Source organism: Patiria miniata, unplaced genomic scaffold, assembly GCF_015706575.1.
Source record: "Patiria miniata isolate m_02_andy unplaced genomic scaffold, ASM1570657v1 HiC_scaffold_1, whole genome shotgun sequence".
Classification (NCBI taxonomy): domain Eukaryota; kingdom Metazoa; phylum Echinodermata; class Asteroidea; order Valvatida; family Asterinidae; genus Patiria; species Patiria miniata.
In genome coordinates, this window is record NW_024037047.1 from 16,146,711 (window position 1) to 16,167,485 (window position 20,775).

Below are 20,775 nucleotides of genomic sequence, written 5' to 3' on the forward strand. Positions count from 1 at the left end.
AAAACACTTCAATGACCTTTGACCTTAACCTTTGACCTCACGGCTGCTTGTCAAGGCGCCCCCAATCAACAACGTTCTGGACGGCGGTGCCCAGGTACAGCAACTCATCACAGCTGAATGTGTGCAGGAATTCAGCGATGCTCCGCTGCTCAATATCCGATTTGTGTAAGTTGATGATATTCTGTCATTCCAGAAGAAATCAAGAAATGTAACAATAATCAGTCAGTTTTTTTACTAAACGAGTTATAACGATGAATCCTTTGAATTCGTGATCAAAAGTTGGTGCATGGTTTTTCACTGTTCCCGCAAAGTGTAGTATCCACTGAGTGGAAACTTGGACGGGTTGGGGTTTTGAACATTCGTCTTTGGATTTTGAGTGGTGTCATTATTAGATATATGTGACCTGTTCTGTCAAAAGCAGACGCTTCTGGGCAGAGGTTGAAATTGAGATAGGGCCAAAACACGCTGTGGGGGTGATTTTTTTCCATTTTCTAATTTTTGCATATTTGTAATCCTGAGCATGTCTACAATATACTATAAAAGTTTGAAACCCTAATTTGATCTCTAATTACAGTATTTTTGATGATTTGTTAAAGTATATCAGTTAAAGAAATGTCTGTTTTGTGACGTTCGTGTCCATTTTCTCCGTTTTCTACTTTTCGACCCAATGAACTTCAAAATAGCATAACTTTGCGCAGGAATGACCGGTTTCAAAAATTAAACCACCTATTAAAAGGAAACAGAACATATTTTAACAATATGCAAGAACCTCATTTTTGACCTTTTGCCCAGAAAAGTCTGATTTTGACAGAACAGGTCACATATGAACAAAATGCGTGAGAAGCAGATGAATCTCCCACCAATTGTCTAATTGTACAAAATGTAGAACAGAACTCTGGTTGTCTCATTTGATCTAATAACACTGCATTCAGTGGCCGTGTCACGCGCACAGCCCTGTTTGACCTCCGTTTCTTGTCCCGAGGTCACGCACGCATGGCCCAAAATCGTACACGAGAATTTACGAGATTTATTCAAGGCTACAGAAAAACACGAAAAGTACCTGGAGAAATGCACTGTTTGGCCAGAATGGCTAAATAAGTGAAAAGTTGAAATCGTGTGCTTTATTGTGATACCAAAAATAACTGCTTTTGACAAATATAAAGTGTTGTTACGGCCTGTCAAACAAAATCATATTTTTTATCAACAAAAGCGAGGGCCGACAGTTTTTAGGTGTACATTCGATTCTTAAAAAAGGCGGAAAGAAACGGCAAGGCTCAATAGATGGAGGAAAGTATATGCTTCATTTTCATGTGAAACACGTGCAGGAGACTTCGTATGTTTGGTCCAAATCGCCGGTTAAAAAAATGAAGACTTTTACGAGATTTCATGATTTGCAATCACATGTACGCGTAAACGAACATAAGTACGCTGACGTATGTTGGCCTGAAAACATTGTGAAAAGCACGTGCGAACGTGCAATGAATGACTTATGAATATTAAGCAGGCCATACTTGAGCTCGACCAATCAGTGGGCGTATGGGTCACAAGGTCACACCGTGTTTGGGTTCCTCGCCCTATGCTTTACAATGGCGACGATCTTTTCGCGTTGTGAAAAATGGAAGTTATTGGAAACTTTAGGTGTACATCGAATTCTTAAAATATTAACGACATCACGTTCACAAGATTTTTTGTACACAAAGGTTCATTCTTTCGTTTGATTACCTCAACATTTGGGAGACTTTCGTCGTTCTCGAAAAAAAACCCGGAAATTTCATGACCTAATTTTTAGTCGATTTGTCCGTGAAATAATATCGTCAAAATGCATCGAAATCCTTTTTTTGAGAACAGATACCTTGATGGATGTATTAAATAGGTCTTTAACTACCTAAAACAACTTTGTTTGTTTGGATCGGTTGTGGTTTGCCATGAACATTGCGAATTTTATGAAGCCCTTTTTACGGCCATCGTTCGCTGGCCTCGCATTGCTGTCAGTTGTGTGGACGAGAAAATAGAGCAGCTACGCATGACACGGCAGTTGACTGACTGGTAATGCAGTTAAGCATTTAACATTTATTTTCAGGGTGAAAGGGCGTGGAGAGTCCAATATTTTTCAAAGATTTGATTCAGCATGAACATTCCCCTGCTTGCAATATCGCTTCTCCCTTCACTTAATTCACCCAAAACATTTCACAAGTCTTGTAACCATAACCCACTCTATCCCTCCCTATGCTTTTATACTAACATCAGGGATTCGTGACACCATTGGTGCCAGACTACATTTCTTCATTTCATGACTTTTCTGCATTAATCGTTAAACCTATTTGCTCGCCACTCATGTAGCTTACAGCAGACAGGTAGCCAGTCTACTGATTCTAACCCAGACCCAAGGTAATAGGACGAAGCACGGAAAACTTTATTTTCTGCCAAACTTTTGTTTTCTTTCATTAACTTTATGCGGTGTAGTTTGAATACAAGTCTATTAATTGATTGACTGACGGGTGCTTGGTAATTCTGTGTCAAATCACCGCAAAAGTTTAAAACCCGCCCCTTCAAATTGGTTCATATTTAGTGTATGGGGTAGTTAAGGCTGAAAAAGCTGAAATTTTAAGTTTAAGTGACGTCAGACCAATAGTTTTTGCGCTAGTGCATGTAGTGCCTGCCGTTTTTTGACAATTTTGAACAAAATGGGATGGCCACCAATTTTCAAATGACCATTTCTCCATAACCTGTGGGCCAAATTTGTTAATCTTTGTTTCTTTGGAAAAATGACATCATAAGAAATCCAAATTTACCATTATTTTTCATGTCTGAGTAATTTGATGTACGTGTATGATAACCTTTTGACCTTGAATTTGAACTTGTGGATCACGTCACCTTGAAACGAACTTGGATGAAAATTATACCCCACCATGTTTTCTACAAACTATCCAAAAATTGGAGGACACATATTTTTGGTCTGGTTTCTAGCTCATCGCAAAGTTAGCATACCTGTTTCAAAATGTGATATTCCTTTGCAATGTACTAGTGGACTTAAAGCAGAAATTTTTTGTCCCTGAAATGGCGGTAGTGCGAAAACTGTCGGCCTGATAGCGCTTAAACTTCAGATTTCAGCTTTTACAGCCAAAATACTCCATACATAAAATATGAACCAATTTGAAGGGTTTGCGGTTTAACCCATTAGGAGATTTGATACGCAATGACCCTGCTTATTTTGTTTTTCTCTCAATCCCACGGCATTGCAGCCCAAGCAACTTGCAACCTGTTATGAGTTTTTCTAGACCCCTTCCAACAGATTCCAGCAAAAACAACTTGTGGAGCTCGCTCAATGCACAATCGAGTCAAACTAAGCAATGTAAAGCTTCCTCATTCCCACAGAATCCAAAAATAGCTATGTGTTAAGTTTGCCCAAACCAAGTCTTGCACTTGCCAAGTTTAAAACTTGCTAAATCTAACAGAATTCAAGAAACAATACCATGAGTTCCTCCAAAGCAACTTTTTCAATTACAGTCCCATACATGAATGAATGAAACAAGATGCTGGCTTTGCTGTGTGATCCTTAATCACTGTAATTACCCATTAATTCCCTGTACCGCCCCAAACCACCCATGTATCCTATAATAAGCCCTTTCACACTAGAATCTCGGGGTTGACACAGGATTGAAAACATGTGGCGTTTCACACTTGAAATTGTTCAACCCTGCGTCAACCCTGAGCTTGATTTCACCCCGAGTTGAACTCGACCCTGCTCCAGACCAGGGTTGAGATTATCAACCCTGGTTGAAACTTTTGCCAGGGTTCAAATCAGTATTGTGACCGATCAAAATAAGCGTTAAACGATGCGGGGTTGAACGCGGGGTTGAAAAATTAAAAAACTCAACCCCCCGCGGCACTGGGTTTGCCCAGGGTTAAGTCAACCCTGGTTGAGAGGCTCTAGTGTGAAAAGACCTAAATTTGGTTTTATGGACTCTTCAAGAACTTTTATAATAGAATTACAAAGTAATATAAAATTGCTGATGGGTTAATGCCATGGGGTTGAACAATCATAGGCAGTACAGTTTCATTTTAGTTATAGATTTCTAGTGTGATAGAAAAGGGATGCTTCTATGCAGTCTGTTTATTCCTGGTCTAGGCGGCTATCATTCAACATGGGCTCTCTCGATGGCTTCACTAACTTTTTTTATTCTTCCATCTTGTCTACTTGTTGTGTAGTTCATCGCTTTAGAAAAACATGCGTAGTTTCTGATAAAGACTTCAACAAAACTCGGAAAACTTTGATATCGTACTGTGGGGATAGCAGAATGCAGTCTGTAGTTTAAGTAGCTGCTCTCTATCATGGTTAATGACAGAAAAAATAAATTTCCTTCAGATCTGAGTTTGGGATTGAATTGCTTTCAATTGACTTCTATAAAAACAATGAATGTTTTTGAGTGCAATGGTAAGAATAATTTCATTAGGTGACATGGAATGTTCCATTCCACGAGGTGAAGCTGAGTAGATTGGAACATTCCATCTGTCACCGAACGAAATCAGTATTTCCAATGCACGGATGTGAAACATTGATTATTTGTTTTAAATAACACCTGAATAAATCCTCGTCATCTGATTGGTCAGAGCCGCCAATAGTGTGACCGTGCAATGGAACTTCTATTAACCCTGGAATGGAACTTCTATTAACCGTGCAATAGAACTTCTATTAACCGTGGAATGGAACTTCTATTAACCGTGCAATAGAACCTCTATTAACCGTGGAATGGAACTTCTATTAACCGTGCAATAGAACTTCTATTAACCGTGGAATGGAACTTCTATTAACCGTGCAATAGAACTTCTATTAACCGTGGAATGGAACTTCTATTAACCGTGCAATAGAACTTCTATTAGCCGTGGAATGGAACTTCTATTAACCGTGCAATAGAACTTCTATTAACCGCGGAATGGAACTTCTATTAACCGTGCAATAGAACTTCTATTAACCGTGGAATGGAACTTCTATTAACCGTGCAATAGAACTTCTATTAACCGTGGAATGGAACTTCTATTAACCGTGCAATAGAACTTCTATTAACCGTGCAATAGAACTTCTATTAACCGTGCAATAGAACTTCTATTAACCGTGGAATGGAACTTCTTTTTTTTGCGGTGCGGCCGGGCCGTGGGTTAGGCGAACAATTCAATGAAGTGTGACCAACGATCCACCAGTCAGATGACGGGGATTTATTAGGTGTTGTGCAATCTAAAATACTAGTTACTTAGGGCTTACGTTTGTTTGGTTCTCTGCCTGAACGTCTGAGGTGACATTTCTTTTCCAAAGCTACAATTTTATTTTAGATTTCTCTGCAAATTTTGATAGGAGAAAGGGTATCAGTCAGGATGCAAATAAGTATTTTATGTTTAAATTTGAAATTTGAATTTTTTTTTTTTTTTCGATAATCATCATGAACCATTTCATTTTTCATTTGATGTCTTGTTCAGAAGAGAATATTGTTTGAAGTGCTAGAAGTGTAGCAATTTTTTTAAAAATGTATTTTTCCGGGTGAAACTTGGTTAGAGCACAAACAGTGCATCTTTTTAACTTGCTGTTTCTTCTAATAATGTGTTTTCCATAACAGTGTTGAGTGCTTTATATCTACATCAGTTGTCAGCATTTGCCCATGTTATGTAGTAGACAAGCGATTCAAAAATTGTCTGTTTATAAAGTGTGAAGACGATTAATCTGTAACCTCAAAATCCAAGCAAACAAACAAACAACAAGAGACCCAAAAACAAACAAAAAACTGAAAACATAAAACATAGACATACATGTAGGCCTATTTATAGACAAATCTGAGCATGCATTCACTATACATTCACCATGGTCCAGTGGTTACGGTGTATGACTCATGTACGATGGTACGTGGGTCCGAACCCGGCCAGGAACGTGGTGTTTGTGCCCTTGGGCAAGACACTCAACTACAATTGCCTCTCTCCACCCAGGAGTACGAAGGGGTACCTGTGAGGGTAGAGGCTGAACATGTGCGCCGATATTCACTGCTGCGCGGTCTCCTGGCCTGATGAACGGGGGAATAATTGTAAAGCGCTTTGAGATTGTTGATACGATGGAAAGCGCTACGGTATATAAGCATTACAATTTATTAATGTTCACGGAGGCCCTTACACTGATGGAAGCATCATGATAGCTATTGTACAAAATAAGCTATCCCGTGTGAACAATATCTGGGCAATGCTTTCCCTAACCCCGATCCCAGTGATAAGGTGCTCGGGTTAGTGTGTACTTGTTCTACATAACCCTCGAGGACAGACAGACAAAGGGAGAACAACAGATCCTTTCAGTCCTCGGGAGTTGGGTCTTTTGTTGAAAACGGTCCTCTGTAGTGAGTTTTTTGTGCTTAGTCTATGGGAGAGTGTTATATTACAGGGACAAAGGGAAACACAAAGCATTGTCCTTGGGAGTATAGTAAAACAAGAGTGTGTGTTCATGTACCTAATTTCTCATGTTGTGCACATGACTGTACATGTAGGATTCAACCAGCGCATGTTGAACCTCCACATGCCCCAACCAGAGAAAGGTAAAGCATTGAAAGCATGGCAAGATGAAACTACATACATAATGCACAGCTTTTCAGTTTGACCATTTTTGTTTGCATCTTTTACTACTTGGTTTTATTTTCTTTCGATTTGCAATTGAGAAGATGCACACGCACGTTTTCATTTGACCATAAGATTGCAGTATTGCTAATGTTGCTAGCATCGTGACTTTAGGTATGATCCCTGGCTACATGGCATATACAGGTTTATGGCTTCTGACTAGTTCTTGAAAAAGACATTGACAAAAAGGGAACTGCCAATATAGGGCTGGATAGCTCAGTTGGTAGAGCACCGGAACGGTAATCTGGAGGTCGCAGGTTCAAACCCTGCTCTAGTCAATTGCTTTGTTCAAATTAGAATTATTTTTCAAATTGAGATGTTTTAGGTTTGACCAATCTCTGTGGAACAAGAGATTTTCATTAAAATGGAACATGTGTTTTTTTTAACTTCAGTAACAAAAGGCCACAAAAAAAAAGTCTCCGGTTTCTGGTATGGAGCTTGCCCAAAAAGTGGTGCGGCGACGCGGCTTTTTTTTTTTTTTACCTGTTTTTTTTGCTTCAAATGTCGGCTGATGACTGCAAATGATGCCCGACTACACTTAGTGCAAATATATGGGAGTCCAGAGAGGCCACATAAAGCTTATTTTCGACCATAACCCCATCTAAAAACACGTTAAAATTGTGCAGCAGCAGGATTCCAGTCAAACGAGTGAGTTTGACGATTTTGAGACATCATCTTTCATTGAAAAAAAACTTTTTCATTTTGCCGACGCGCATGGCTACGGCGACGCGCGCGCATACCAGAAACCAGAGACTTTTGGGGGGGGGGGGGGCCAAAAAGACCAGATGATGAAACTATATTTCTGAAAAAAGAGGGTTTTTTTTGCGCATGCATTGAGTACAAGAATGCACTGGTTTTACATGTACCAGAAAACAATGGGTTTTTTTGCCAGTTGACTGACGGTATCTCACAACCACCAAATCACATTTTTCTCAAAATTTCTACATTTGGTGCACATGGATTTGAAATATCCAACTCGGAAAGATCTTAAAAACGCATGCATTATTTTGGTTAAGGGATTAGGTGTACATATCAAAACCAGGACACGTACTTCAATTTGTTTTGGGGAACACATAATGTTTCTGCTAAGAACAGTCAGGGAATGGTGCATGTTCCTGCATGGGCATGCTGGTCTTTTTATGCAGCATGCATACTTCAGAGGTGCTAAAGCCATTTGCAAACATTTATGAACGGTAACTGCCAAAATATTGCGAAATATCCTACTTGATCTCAAGTAAATAATAGGATCAAGCATCCTGTCATTCTCAAGAAGAAAGGAATTACCAGCATTTCTTTGCGATGGTTAGGACCAAACCATTGCAAGAAACAACGCAGTTTTTTTTCCCGAATACTGCTCTCAAATGACCAAATTTCATTTAGTTTGGAATCAGTTACATATCCATGAATGAGAATTAATTTCCTGAGTGACAAACTGCGATCATACCACAAGAGGATGTAAGTCATATTTCTCCAATGGACATTTTAAAACCTTTGATTTTAGATTTGAGTTAGAGGGAATATACAACATTTGCAAACATCAAAAAACAAAACTACCATTTTATTATGAAATACAACACTTGACTGTAAGCAAATAATAGTCTCCAGCATCCTGTGAAATCATGGCACCTGGTGTGCTGTCATTTTCAAGAAAAGTGGAAATTGTGTATCAAGTTCCAACGATGGTTGGCCGACCAGCGTTGGAAAACCATATAGTTAGTCCATATTTTGTTTGCAATTGGTTACACATCCATGAATGGGTGCAAGCCAGCTAGTCTGGTTCCCTGACCTGACAATTCCCCGATGTCTTTTAATTGCTCTGTGTCGTCTGAAGTAAAGTCAGGGAACCAGACTACAAGAACAGTATTTTTTTCTTGGTTTCCAGCATCTAAGAACACAAAACTTTAAACAGGTCAGTGTAACATTTCCCTATAAAATACCAACCCTGAAATCCGTCCATTTCTGAAAATTACAGCAAACACAAATGTTGTATGTTACCTTTTAGTTGTTAAAGGGAATGTACATCATTGGCTTTTGCTGTAATTTTCAGGAATGAACTATTTGGGGAGTTAGTATAATAGATCAAATATTGTTACACTGACATGTATGAAGTTTTGTGTTCGAAAATGCTGGAAAAACCAAGAAAAACGAAAATATTCAAGTAGTCTGGTTCCCTGACTCCACTAAAGATGAAATGGATCAAAAATACCGGAAAATTGTAAGGTAAGGGAACCAGTCTAGCTGGCCTGCACCCGTTCATGAACATGGAACCAATAGCTAGCAAAACAAAATTTAGACTAAAAAAAATTGGTAAATTTAGAGCAGTAATTGAAGGATAGTTAGGTTTTTCCAACGGTGATCGGCCGACCAGCGTTGGAAATGTATACAAATATTCAATTTTCTTGAAAATGGTTTCACACCTGGTGCCATAATTTGACAGGATGCTTTAGCATGTCATTTACCAACATCCTAGTAAGGTATTCCGTAACAACTTGGTAGTTTTATTTTTCGATGTTTGCAAATGTTGTATTTTCCCTTTAAATTGTTTCAATAAGTGTGATATTTCCATTGTTTACCCAGAATAAGACATCATTTACAAATGATGACCTATTGAGCATGATTTGCTTTGTGTTGCCTTTGCAGCTGTGGAGGCTCCATGCAATATGTCAACCTGAAGGTCCCCATAATGGTCTCCAAGTTCTTCCAGCCAACCACCATGTCCTCATCAGACTTCTTCTCACGTTGGAACCAACTCATTGCGTGAGTATACCATAGGACGCAGTGTTTCCCCTGCCCATTCAAACGTGAGGTGGTCCACCTCGCTACTTTCAGTGACCACCTCGCTCAGTTTTTGCCAATATCACCACCTCGCTGTGAAGATTGGCAAAAAAGGAAATATCAATTGAAAATTTTTCATTTTGTGTAATAGGTCCTATATGAGCATTTTCCTTTACCTCCATGTATCAAGAACTCACAGTTTTGATGTGTTTTTGGAATCATCGCGCATTTCTGTGAGCGCTGCATTACTTTTCAGTTTGCAGACTGCATAAATTTCGTTTCAATCATCAACTTGAATTGTTACCACCTCGCTCAGTGCATTAGCCAGGGGAAACACTGATAGGACGTCCCAAAATATCAGCAACTTTTTGTGCGAGGCTCTATTGTCAGCGCAGAAACACGTACCGCCATTATTTATATACCATTTTAAAGCTTGGAATCTTAATTTTATCCCTGGCAAGTATTGATTTGATATTTAAAAGAGTTTTTAAATTATTTGTGTTCAAATAAAGGCATGTCAAAAACAAACTCGACCATTTTCAAGGGAAATCGATGATGCGGTACATCAGATGCAAACTCGAGTCGCACTTTAAGTGCGCTTTTTGAATAGGTACCGGTACATATACATACAAGTAGGTTGCATGTGAATTTCAAAATTGAACTTGAAACAAAGAACACTATTGTGAATTCATTTAAGGTGTAGTATTGTGAATTCATTTAAGGTGTAGTATTGTGAATTCATTTAAGGTGTAGTATTGTGAATTCATTTAAGGTGTAGTATTGTGAATTCATTTAAGGCGTAGTATTGTGAATTCATTTAAGGTGTAGTATTGTGAATTCATTTAAGGTGTAGTATTGTGAATTCATTTAAGGTGTGGTCTACGTGGATTGAAAGGAATAGGAAACACAGAAAGTAAAAGGCAACGAGATCGTCACATCATGAACATGAACCCTTTCCACATTAGAAAACTGTGCATGATTGATTTACCTTGCAATAGGTTGAAGAGTGAAGAGTTAAAACGTCAGTAATTTAATGTAGCTGTATGAGTCAAAGGCATCTCCATTGGGACTGTATTTAGCAGGGCCAGCTGCAATTTCAAGAACCTTTAAACAATGACGTAACTCTATTATATGCCAGATTGTATTGCTGAAGTTCTAGAACAAGTTACATGTTTAAAATATCTCACAATACACTGCTCCATGTGAAAATCAGTACCTTGTCTTTCCAGTCCTTTGGAGTTGTTAAAATGGAGCTTCCAAGTACTTTGAGGTTTCAGGAAATATTCTTGGCCAGTCTGTCGTGGGCAACACTGAGAGTCTATTTAATTCTGTATCCATAAGTAATCAATTCACATATTTTTGGTTACTGATTGCAGGCCAGCGCATGAGTACCAGAATATCTTCAAGGCCAATTTCCCAATGGACAGAGATGGCAACAAAACCAAAGTAAGTATATCCCCCCCTTCTCTATCCCACCCCTCTCTCTAACTTTTTAATTAAAATAGAGATCCAAAATATTGTGATAATATGTTGCTCTGTTTTCTTGAAAACATACAGCATTATCATAGCTCAAACTTCATCAGGATATTAAGCATCCATCTTTAGATTTTGAACACTTTTGTTGTTGCAAATCAGAAAAAATGCACAAATTACAAATAGTCTACTCTACTTAAGACATAATATTTGCCCAACCAGTCAATAGTACTAGGGAAATGGTACTGGTGCATAGACTCGCACCTATATACAGTAAACTCCGGCTCAACCGACATCGTACAACTCGTCAAATCACTCAAGTCGGCCGTCTGACTAAAGTCCCGATTGTCCGTAATGCATTTCCATTGAATTTTTAAATTTTAAGTCGGCTTTTATAAGTCGCCATTTTGCTCAAGTTGTTGTGTTACTCTCAGTCCCCTTTCTATAAAAAGCAATACAAAATGCTTTGTGTAAGTCGGCATTCAACAAATAACGCATTGGCGTCGACTTCCTGTACTGTGGTTGGCAAGAAGTGTTGAGTGAAAAGTGGTTTGGCACGGCCCGTGATCGCTGCGTGCATCGGTGTCGCAAAATGGTGTCCTACTGCATACATTGCATATGCATCGTGAGCATATCAATACCAGTACCCCCTCTAGGCTGTACGCATGCGCTCTGTCCATTTTGGGGGTCGTCTTATTGAATGACTAGTGCTGCAGTCAATGCGCGTGGTAAACCTGACCATGTACGCATCTAATTCGTTACTGTGCACGTACATGTATTACTATTTTGTACACGTGGTCTCCACTTTCAATATCCCAAACGTGATGATACAATTCGAGGATTAATTTGCTGGATTCAACTCAAGCATTAAGGAGATAAACCAGGGTAAATCAAAGCCAGTAGGTGCAATGAATCATGTGTGCAAAAGGCCATTCATGGACACAGCAGATGTCGGCATTCGCGTAAGCCGTCACAAATTCTCGGGTCGCGAGAGTGCCGACGTAGCCAGAGTTCACTGTACCTCAGATGTGATCACAACTAATTGATTTTTCCTGACAGTTGATGGGCTTTGGCATCGGTCTGCTGGAGGGCGTTGACCCCAACCCTGACAACTTTGTGTGTGCTGGTATCGTTCACTGCAAGTCTGCACAAATTGGCGTCTTACTCCGCTTGGAACCCAACAAGGCTGCGCTGGTAAGTACACTTGTAATTATCAAGTTGTATGTGATCAACTCTAGAGGGCACTTTGTGAAAACTGAGGCCCGACAATCGGCTGAATTTTCTGACCACAAAATGCTGACTCCTATAACCGCCATGTGACACAAAGGCTAATTTGCGCACATGACGTGCATTATTTATGATCACAGCGAGCGTTTGCGTAACATGGTGGTTATAGGATACAGGGTTTCAGTGCCAGAAACGTCCAACTTAAAAGTATAGGAAAGTCAGATCTGGGATATTACAATGTCTGTGGCCCCAACTTTACGGCCGTCTCATTTAAAATTAGGACCGTCTCGAATGTTGCAGTTGGGTCGCAAATGTTGCAGTTGGGCCATCCCAAGTATATAGTTGGGACACTGCTACTCTGTGCTCATGCATGGCACATTAGAGAGCATGCATTTACAAATCATGTCATATGTACACATTGCTCACACGTGCTGCAAAATATCTGAAAAACATACTTGTATTTAATTTCTTTATTTGTGTTTGCAACATGAACGAAACGGCAAATACAGGGTGAGTTAAAAAAAAAGCAAACCCAAATGGTGCCCCCTATTTTTCAAGAATTTCTGCATGTAGCGTTTTCCAAATCTACATGTAGCATATGAAAGCCCAAGTAACAAGCTTTCTTTTAGTGAAAGAATCATTCTAATCACTCATGTACTTTTCCATTTATGGAATTTTGAACACAAACACTGTTTTTTAACCTTGTCCATGGATCACATTCAAGGTATGTGATATTTCATGTCGTTTCCTGAAAACTGTTTCCGAATGATCCCTTAAGTCTCTTGGGTAGCCAAGTAGAAGGCAGGGCAAGACTATAAACTATTGACGTTATAAAAGCATGTTATTTTAACATAGGAAGCAGCAGGTTTTTCAATAAATGTTTTGGTAAGTGCCAATTATCATGGTTATGAGAGTGTTCTGAAGGGTAGGCATACACCGCGTTATGGGGAAGTTTTTTATTGTTAGGCGAATTAGGACCGAGTTGTGGGGACTTTCTGCTGTCCCCACAGCATTTTCGGTCCCCACAAATACCTTGCACAGACGAGTGTAAGTCCCCACAATTACAGAACAAGAATGTGTGTGTTTTTCAATTTGCTGTAATATCACCTACCTTTATTGTGATCTTAGGACAAGGTTAAAAAATAAAACTTACTTTCCATTACTAGAAAAGTAGTTCTTTCACTAAAAGAAAGCTTATGAATTGTGCTTTCATATCCTAGATTGGGAAAGTGCTACATACAGAACTTCTTTAAAAAAAATAGGGGGCACCATTCGGGTTTCTGTTGGTTTTGTTTACTCGCCCTGTATACAAGTCTTGATGAGTTCTGCCATGAAAACTGTGCTTAGTCCAGGAAAATTATAGTCGGGCCATCCCAAGCAGAAACACTTGCCGCAGACTTTGCACTCTTTCCATTCTTTGTCTTTGTAGATGTATCGTTTGACGTTACGCAGCAGTAAAGAGGAAGTGGCCAAGGAGTTGGGAACACTCTTATCCAGCCAGTTCTAAGCAGCTGTAACCGGATTGAACTAGTTCCATTGGACAGGCTGTATCTGTATGTAAAAGCCAGCTTGGAGCTGCTATAACCAGCTTGATCTGGTTCCAACTACATATCCCTGCGTATTGTTTACTCAATGTATAATGAGAGCTAGCTGAAACTGGTCCAAACCGGTTTGCACTGGTTCTGTGCAGCCTGTTTCCTGTATGCACATGGGTGTTAAGCCAGAGTTTGAATGTGCTCAAACTAGTTTGATCTGGTTCCATATACACCCAGGCTTGTCTGAAAGCAGCTCATGCTGGTTTGATCTAGCTTGCACCTCTGCGTCTGTGTGTAATCCAGCTGGAAGTGGTATGAACCGGTTCAAACCTGTTTGAAGCAGCACATTGCGTTAACCACTGGGGATATGTTGTGTCTGTGCAGATTGTTATAATTTTGTATTAAAAAGTAAAACGGGACGCGTCAGGTATTACGGTGGATTTTATTAATTTCAATTGGCGTGCATTTCTATAAATACTTTACTGAACAAAAGGCCAACAGGTTTCAATTTTTTTGTGTTCTTTGGTAGCATCATTTATCATATATTCATATTTGATATTGCTAAGTTCATGATACATGTACATGTCTGTATATCCAATGTGATATATTGAAGGTACACTTTCCCGTCAGCGTACTCTTCTAGCGTTATTGAATAAGAAAACATACAAACTAGAATTTTACCAAAACCCCATTTCATCACTTTTTATAATCCACTGAACTTATTTCATTTCAATAACAAATAATATGTCCATGTTCATATGATTTGAATGGCGTATATATGCACAATATAATCGAAGAATATGAAAAATGTATGAAATATAGTGGTGTGCATAGGACATGAACCGGGTACCCTATTGAAGCTAAACATGGGTACCCGGGTACCCGTAAAAGGAACCCAACCCCAAAATTCAAATCCCAAAAGTTGTTTGAAGGGCTTTATAGCTTTACGGTGCAAACTGCAACTTTCAAAAGTGTCATGTGTTGCACATTACAATGTACATAGCCAGGTTTTCATTTCTAAATTCCCACGAATGGCATTCAAAACCTTTCTTTTTCATTGTCTGAAAAGTTACTAAGTAATTTGTAAAGTTGGTAACGGGTACCCATCCCATTATCTGGAACCGGTTCCTGACATCACTGGTCGGGTACCCGGGTACATGGGTACATCAGGTACCCGGGCACATGGGTACATCAGGTACCCGGGCACATGGGTACATCAGGTACCCGGGTACTTGGGTACATCAGGTACCCGGGTACTTGGGTACATCAGGTACCCGGGTACTTGGGTACATCAGGTACTTGGGTACATCAGGTACTTGGGTACATCAGGTACCCGGGTACTTGGGTACATCAGGTACCCGGGTACTTGGGTACATCAGGTACTTGGGTACATCAGGTACTTGGGCACATCAGGTACCCGGGTACTTGGGTACATCAGGTACCCGGGTACTTGGGTACATCAGGTACTTGGGTACATCAGGTACTTGGGCACATCAGGTTCCCGGGTACTTGGGTACATCAGGTACCCGGGTACTTGGGTACATCAGGTACCCGGGTACTTGGGTACATCAGGTACCCGGGTACTTGGGCACATCAGGTACCCGGGTACTTGGGTACATCAGGTACCCGGGTACTTGGGTACTAGGGTGCCCGGGTATCGGGTTCAGATGCGCACCCCCTAATGACATATAAATTTACACTAATCCTGTTTGTAAAAACAAGGTGAGGGTTTCCTTTTCCCCAAAACAGACAAGTTCTGTAAATACTGTGAATTGCAGTTGTTTTGAACATTTACACTGTTTATTAACTGTGGCCTGTCCACCTATAGTTTAAGCATGTTGTACAGAGGTCCAGAATATTTTCAAGTTTCCCTAAATTTTAAAGGCTTTTCTCAAGTATTGAGATAAATTATGTTTTTTTTATTGGCAGAACATTTGTTCATAGTACTCTGAAATGTTGGCTGGCAAATGTACGACTCCCGGTAACCTTTGACCTTTGTTGTTGCCATGACCACACTGAATTGGGTCAGAGGTCAACTGACTGTCCAAAACTAAAATGGAAACTGATTATTAGGTCTTGATATCTCGTAAAAAAAACAACCTTCCCTGCAATTTCTATGTGTTTAAATAAACTGTATTGTTTTTGTCCATAACTGTAAGTTAGTATGTTTAGAATCATGCGTATCTACAATATGCTATAACCATTGTTGATTAATCACAGATTATATTTGTATAAAGTAAAACGGAGCAATGATTTATTAAAATCAAAATAAGAAATTTATTGAAACGTTATACATAGTGTCAATGTATACATGTGCTTTAAATGCTGATATTAATTTTCGAGTTTTACTCCCCGTAGTTTCAGTAAATAAACTTAGTTGCTTGTGTATTCAGCATGTAGCATAATTCGTACGGAAAGAAAAAAAAAGAAAAAGAAAAAAAAACACCCCAACAAAATGAATTCCTCAGATGATGTCTATATGATGTAGCATTGGGAGTTCGTCTGGACATTCCTAGTTAGTAATTTTGTTTGTCACCATGGTTACCGTTATGGTTTACTGATGAACTTTCTGATATTTTGACTTTATTCCTAGGTTTGAAATGGAACTTGTCTTTCATATCCAATACTGAAAAGATATGGTCTTTGTTGAATATTTTCTCCTTTTTTCGTCTCTTTTTATTGTGAGAACTTGTTGGATTTTGGTAGGCCCCTAAGAGGTAATTGTCTCGGAGCCTGGAAATGTCTTCAAACTTGTCACAATTTTGATGCTTCCTGATAAGAGCACGTTCTCAAATGGTTGGTTATAAATATTATCTTATTCAATTCTTATTCAAAATAGAACACCATTTTTTTCGATATGTGGATATACATTGTAAACTATTTTATTTGGATTTGATGTAATGGTTACAAAACTTTACCCTTTCGTAACATCTCTCTGGGGTATGGTTCCAGAATTTAAAAAAAAAAGTTATTGAGCTGCGTTTTCATTGCAGGAATGAGTAATATTCATTATTTGGAACTGGTTTGAAATTTCTGGAGAGGTTTTTGGTTTGAAAAAAATAAGTTCGCTTCAAGTAAATCTTGGGACTAGAATGATTTTCGGGCTTTTTTCTTTTCTAGCCCCTAAATAAAACGGTGCCAGGATTTTCAAAGTTTTACTCTGTCATATTAAAGTTGGGCAAAAGCAAAGGCGCTTTTTTGTCTGCGTTAGCCAAGTTGGAATAGTGAAACCTGCTAACCCAAGTGGTGTTTTTCACCGTCACACTTTGAAAGGCAACACCCGAATTCTACCAGAAAAGCTCTTTAATAGGATTATTCTGATATTAAAGAAGCAACAGAAGATGTAATTATAAAATGTTACTGGATACAAAAGTGTACTGCACGGAAAAATTTAAAATTTGCCCCAACAATTTGCCTATTCATGAAGTTAAATGAATTATACATAAATAGTAATTATAAGTTCCCTTTATTGTGTAGTTTTAAACCGAAGTCACATGAAGCCAACGTAATTGCTATGGCAACGGTTGCAAGAGACTGATCACGTGACTGGTCACATACTTGTCACATGACTTGTCACATGACTTGTCACATGATTTGTCACATGATTTGTCACATGACAGGCTTTATAGACTTGTATTTAATGTAGAAACACGTTTTCTGTAACCTTTTGTACTAAAATATATATCAGCCCTAAATACGTTGGAATTGCACTAAATTACGCACATCGTTGACGAAGTGTGCTGAGGCATTACGGTAAGGAATCACTTAATGTGTATTATAACAGATATTCGTCCTGTGGGTTTTTGGGGCATTTATGTATTTCGAACCATTGGTTCAAAAGGGGCCGAAAATAGTTCACCTTATTTCTCTTTGTTGGAACAATAATAATGGGCGCTGAAAATGTGTGAGCTGTTGAATAAAAATGTTTATTAGACCAAGACATGACGAGTTTGCGGATTGTGATAGCTTTACGATCGAGGATAAACACACAAAGGAAGAACAAAATATCCTTTCCGTCCTCGATCGAGCGTTGGGTCTTTTGTTGAAAACGGTCCTCAGTCGTATGATGTGCTTAATGCGCCTATCAAGTATTCATGTCGTACTGATTTGAAATGTTCCTTTAATTGTTGTTGAGGACTAGCAAAATGTAAGAATTTGACGTACATGGGAACGTCACCCCCTAAATGAGAAGGTGCATTTGTACACTTTTAGTTAATAAAGTGTGCCTGATTGTATGATTTTATCGGCGCTCCCCATTAAAAATATGCGACGAGCCCCCCCCCCCCAGCCCCCCCCCCCCATAATATTGGCTCTAGAACCGCGCCTACGTAATTGTTTGAAATTTCCCTTAATTATTGTGGAGGTACAGGTTAAATAAGCCTATAAAATAGTACGACAAACCAATTTTATAGTCCCCCCCCCCCCAAAAAAAACCCCTTTTTTGTCATCGCGGAGAAAAACTTTACACAAAGGAAGTCTCAGTGTACAGAAAATCTTCCCGAGTATATTGAACGCGCAGAAACAGCCTACGCATTGCTTGAACAATAACTTGATAAATACCTGTCGTACTGGTTTGAAATTGTTCTCAATTATAGTTGAGGACAGGTGAAATCAGGCTATAAAATACTAAGACAAACCAATGTTGAAGTCTCCAAAAACTCTTTTGTCATCACGGAGAAAAACCTTACCCTAAAGAAGTCTCAGTAGACAGAAAATGTTCCGGAGTACAGAACACGCAGAAGCAGCCCACGCATTGCTGGAACAATAAGTTCTTCAAAACTTGTCGTATTGGTTTGAAACTTCTATTAATTATTGTTGAGGACAGGTAAAATGAGCCTATAAAATATTGAGACAAACCAATGTTGTAGTCTTTAAAAAAAAACCTCTTTTGTCATCACGGAGAAAAACTTTACCCAAAGAAAGTCTCAGTGTACAGAAAATCTTCCCGAGTATTGAACGCGCAGAAACAGCCCACGCATTGCTTGAACAATAACTTAATAAATACCTGTTGTACTTGTTTGAAATTGTTCTCAATTATTGTTGAGGACAGGTAAAATCAGGCTATAAAATACTAAGACAAACCAATGTTGAAGTCTCCAAAAAACTTTTTTGTCATCACGGAGAAAAACTTTACCCAAAGAAAGTCTCAGTGTACAGAAAATCTTCCCGAGTATTGAACGCGCAGAAACAGCCCACGCATTGCTTGAACAATAACTTAATACATACCTGTTGTACTTGTTTGAAATTGTTCTCAATTATTGTTGAGGACAGGTAAAATCAGGCTATAAAATACTAAGACAAACCAATGTTGAAGTCTCCAAAAAACTCTTTTGTCATCACGGAGAAAAACTTAACCCAAAGGAAATCTCAGTGTACAGAAATCTTCCGGAGTATTGAACGCGCAGAAACAGCCCACGCATTGCTTGAACAATAAGTTCTTAAATACCTGTCGTACTGGTTTGAAACATTTCTTAATTATTGTTGGGGACAGGTAGAATAAGCCTATAAAATATTAAGACAAGCCAATATTGTAGTCACCAAAAGGAAGTCTCAGTGTACCGAAAATATTCACGAGTATATTGAACGCCACAGTCCAAACAGAACATTTGCCTTACTTTTGCACAGTAACGACACAGTCCTCTTGGACACGCTCACTCAAAAATTAAATGATGCATTGAATTGAATTGTGGCCAGATGATTGGTCGTGAAAAATAGACAAACAAGACAGAATATTGCGACAAAATACTGGTTTTCTCTCCGTCAGTAGTGTTTTGTGTCAACACGGAGAAACACTTGCAAATCTGGAGTCACAGTCCAAACAGAACATATGCCTTACTTTTGCACAGAAACGACACAGTCCTCGAGGCACGCTCGCTCAAAAATTAAATGATGCATAGAATTGAATTGTGGCCAGACGATTGGTCATGAAAAATAGACAAACAAGACACAATATTGAGACAAAATACTGGTTTTCTCTCCATCAATAATGTTTTGGTTCATCAGTGAGAAACGCTTGCGAATCTGCAGTCACAGTCCAAACAGAACATTTGCCTTCATTGTGTTAAACCTGAATAATACATTCCGAATGATTGTCATCGTACATGACAAAAATACTCTGTGGTTCGGATGATAAGTCACGATTTACTAATTCTTCATAATTTATCCCATTGAGGAGTATGTTTTCATGGAAATTCGTCCAACGAGAAAGAAAATGAGATCGAAACAATTTAGTATTTTAAACGTGAAAAATAATATCCGAATGATAGCAATGTTATGGCAAAAAAGTCACACTCCTTTTTGGGCAATTATCCAAGAAATTCCAAAGAATTTCATTTGTTTCACTTTTATTCAAGGTCGTTCTACCCAAACACATTTTCAAACTTCACTTTTCTGTCTTCTTTTTCTTGCACGGTGACAAATGTACCGAGCGGTTTAAGGCCAAAACAAAAAATAAGTCAAAACAAAAAAATAAGTCGGTCTGTGGTCAGCGCGCGCGTCGATTTTAATCATGCGCGTCGATCTTTGTTTTTCCAAAATGTTCCGCGGTAGCTCCAACAGCGCCCTTTATTTCCGCACCTCCTCAACTTTTTTACCAAAGAGCACCAAGGAATTAGAAATTACACCAAGGCAAAATGATCGAAAGCACCAAGGTAAATTATGGAGGACACCAATGTACATGAGGACACCAAAAAAGCAAAATAGTAACCACCTTGTCTGTACAATCCAAGCTTGAAGAAAAAAAAAACAAAGCCAAAAAAAAAAAAAAAAAACGCGTGGCCGCGTCAATTCCGAAACTTTGGTCTGACCAGAGACCGAATATTTTTTTTTTTTGGCCTAATACTTCTTTTTTTTTTCAATAGAGGGCGCGCCACATGTACGTTGGTCACTACTGTACAGCGTCAACACGGATGCCTCACTAGTTTTGAGTAACAAGAAGACACTCATGGTTCGGGCAATATCTCAAGAAGTACTAAATATATTAACTCGATATTTCGTCGAGTAATTTTTCCTAATGTGTCACGATCGCTAGTATAATTTCACGAGAACTCGTCAAACAACAAAACAAATATGACCGAAACAACTGAGTGTTTTAACCGTGAACAACAATCCGAATGAGTCA

The 20,775-nt window shown here is 38.9% G+C and overlaps 1 protein-coding gene, 1 long non-coding RNA gene and 1 other non-coding gene across 9 annotated transcripts in view; all 3 read left to right on the forward strand.

Annotated features, from left to right (window-relative positions):
• LOC119723697 (AP-2 complex subunit alpha-2-like) overlaps positions 1-14,520 on the forward strand; it is a 54,812-nt gene extending 40,292 nt beyond the window's left edge. For 2 of the 3 annotated variants that reach the window (XM_038194494.1, XM_038194502.1), the window contains exons 20-25: positions 42-165; positions 2,341-2,388; positions 9,286-9,402; positions 10,797-10,866; positions 11,953-12,087; positions 13,550-14,520. In XM_038194494.1, coding sequence (XP_038050422.1) covers positions 42-165; positions 2,341-2,388; positions 9,286-9,402; positions 10,797-10,866; positions 11,953-12,087; positions 13,550-13,627 — 572 coding nt within the window. In that variant the 3' untranslated portion in view covers positions 13,628-14,520. The remainder of the gene's footprint in view (positions 1-41; positions 166-2,340; positions 2,389-9,285; positions 9,403-10,796; positions 10,867-11,952; positions 12,088-13,549) is intronic. The other variant, XM_038194511.1, reaches the window with a different exon arrangement.
• Positions 6,851-6,923, forward strand: Trnat-ggu. The gene has a single exon. It is a non-coding gene; the product is annotated as a tRNA-Thr (tRNA).
• Positions 14,521-14,544: 24 nt separating the features above from the next.
• Positions 14,545-17,597, forward strand: LOC119723717. 5 transcript variants are annotated; one of them, XR_005270568.1, is made up of 3 exons: positions 14,545-15,034; positions 15,069-15,118; positions 15,153-17,597. It is a non-coding gene; the product is annotated as an uncharacterized LOC119723717 (long non-coding RNA). The 5 variants fall into 5 exon arrangements; XR_005270570.1 differs by having other exon boundaries at positions 14,545-14,800; positions 14,851-15,118; XR_005270571.1 differs by having other exon boundaries at positions 14,545-15,135; positions 15,178-17,597.
• Positions 17,598-20,775: the final 3,178 nt, after the last annotated feature.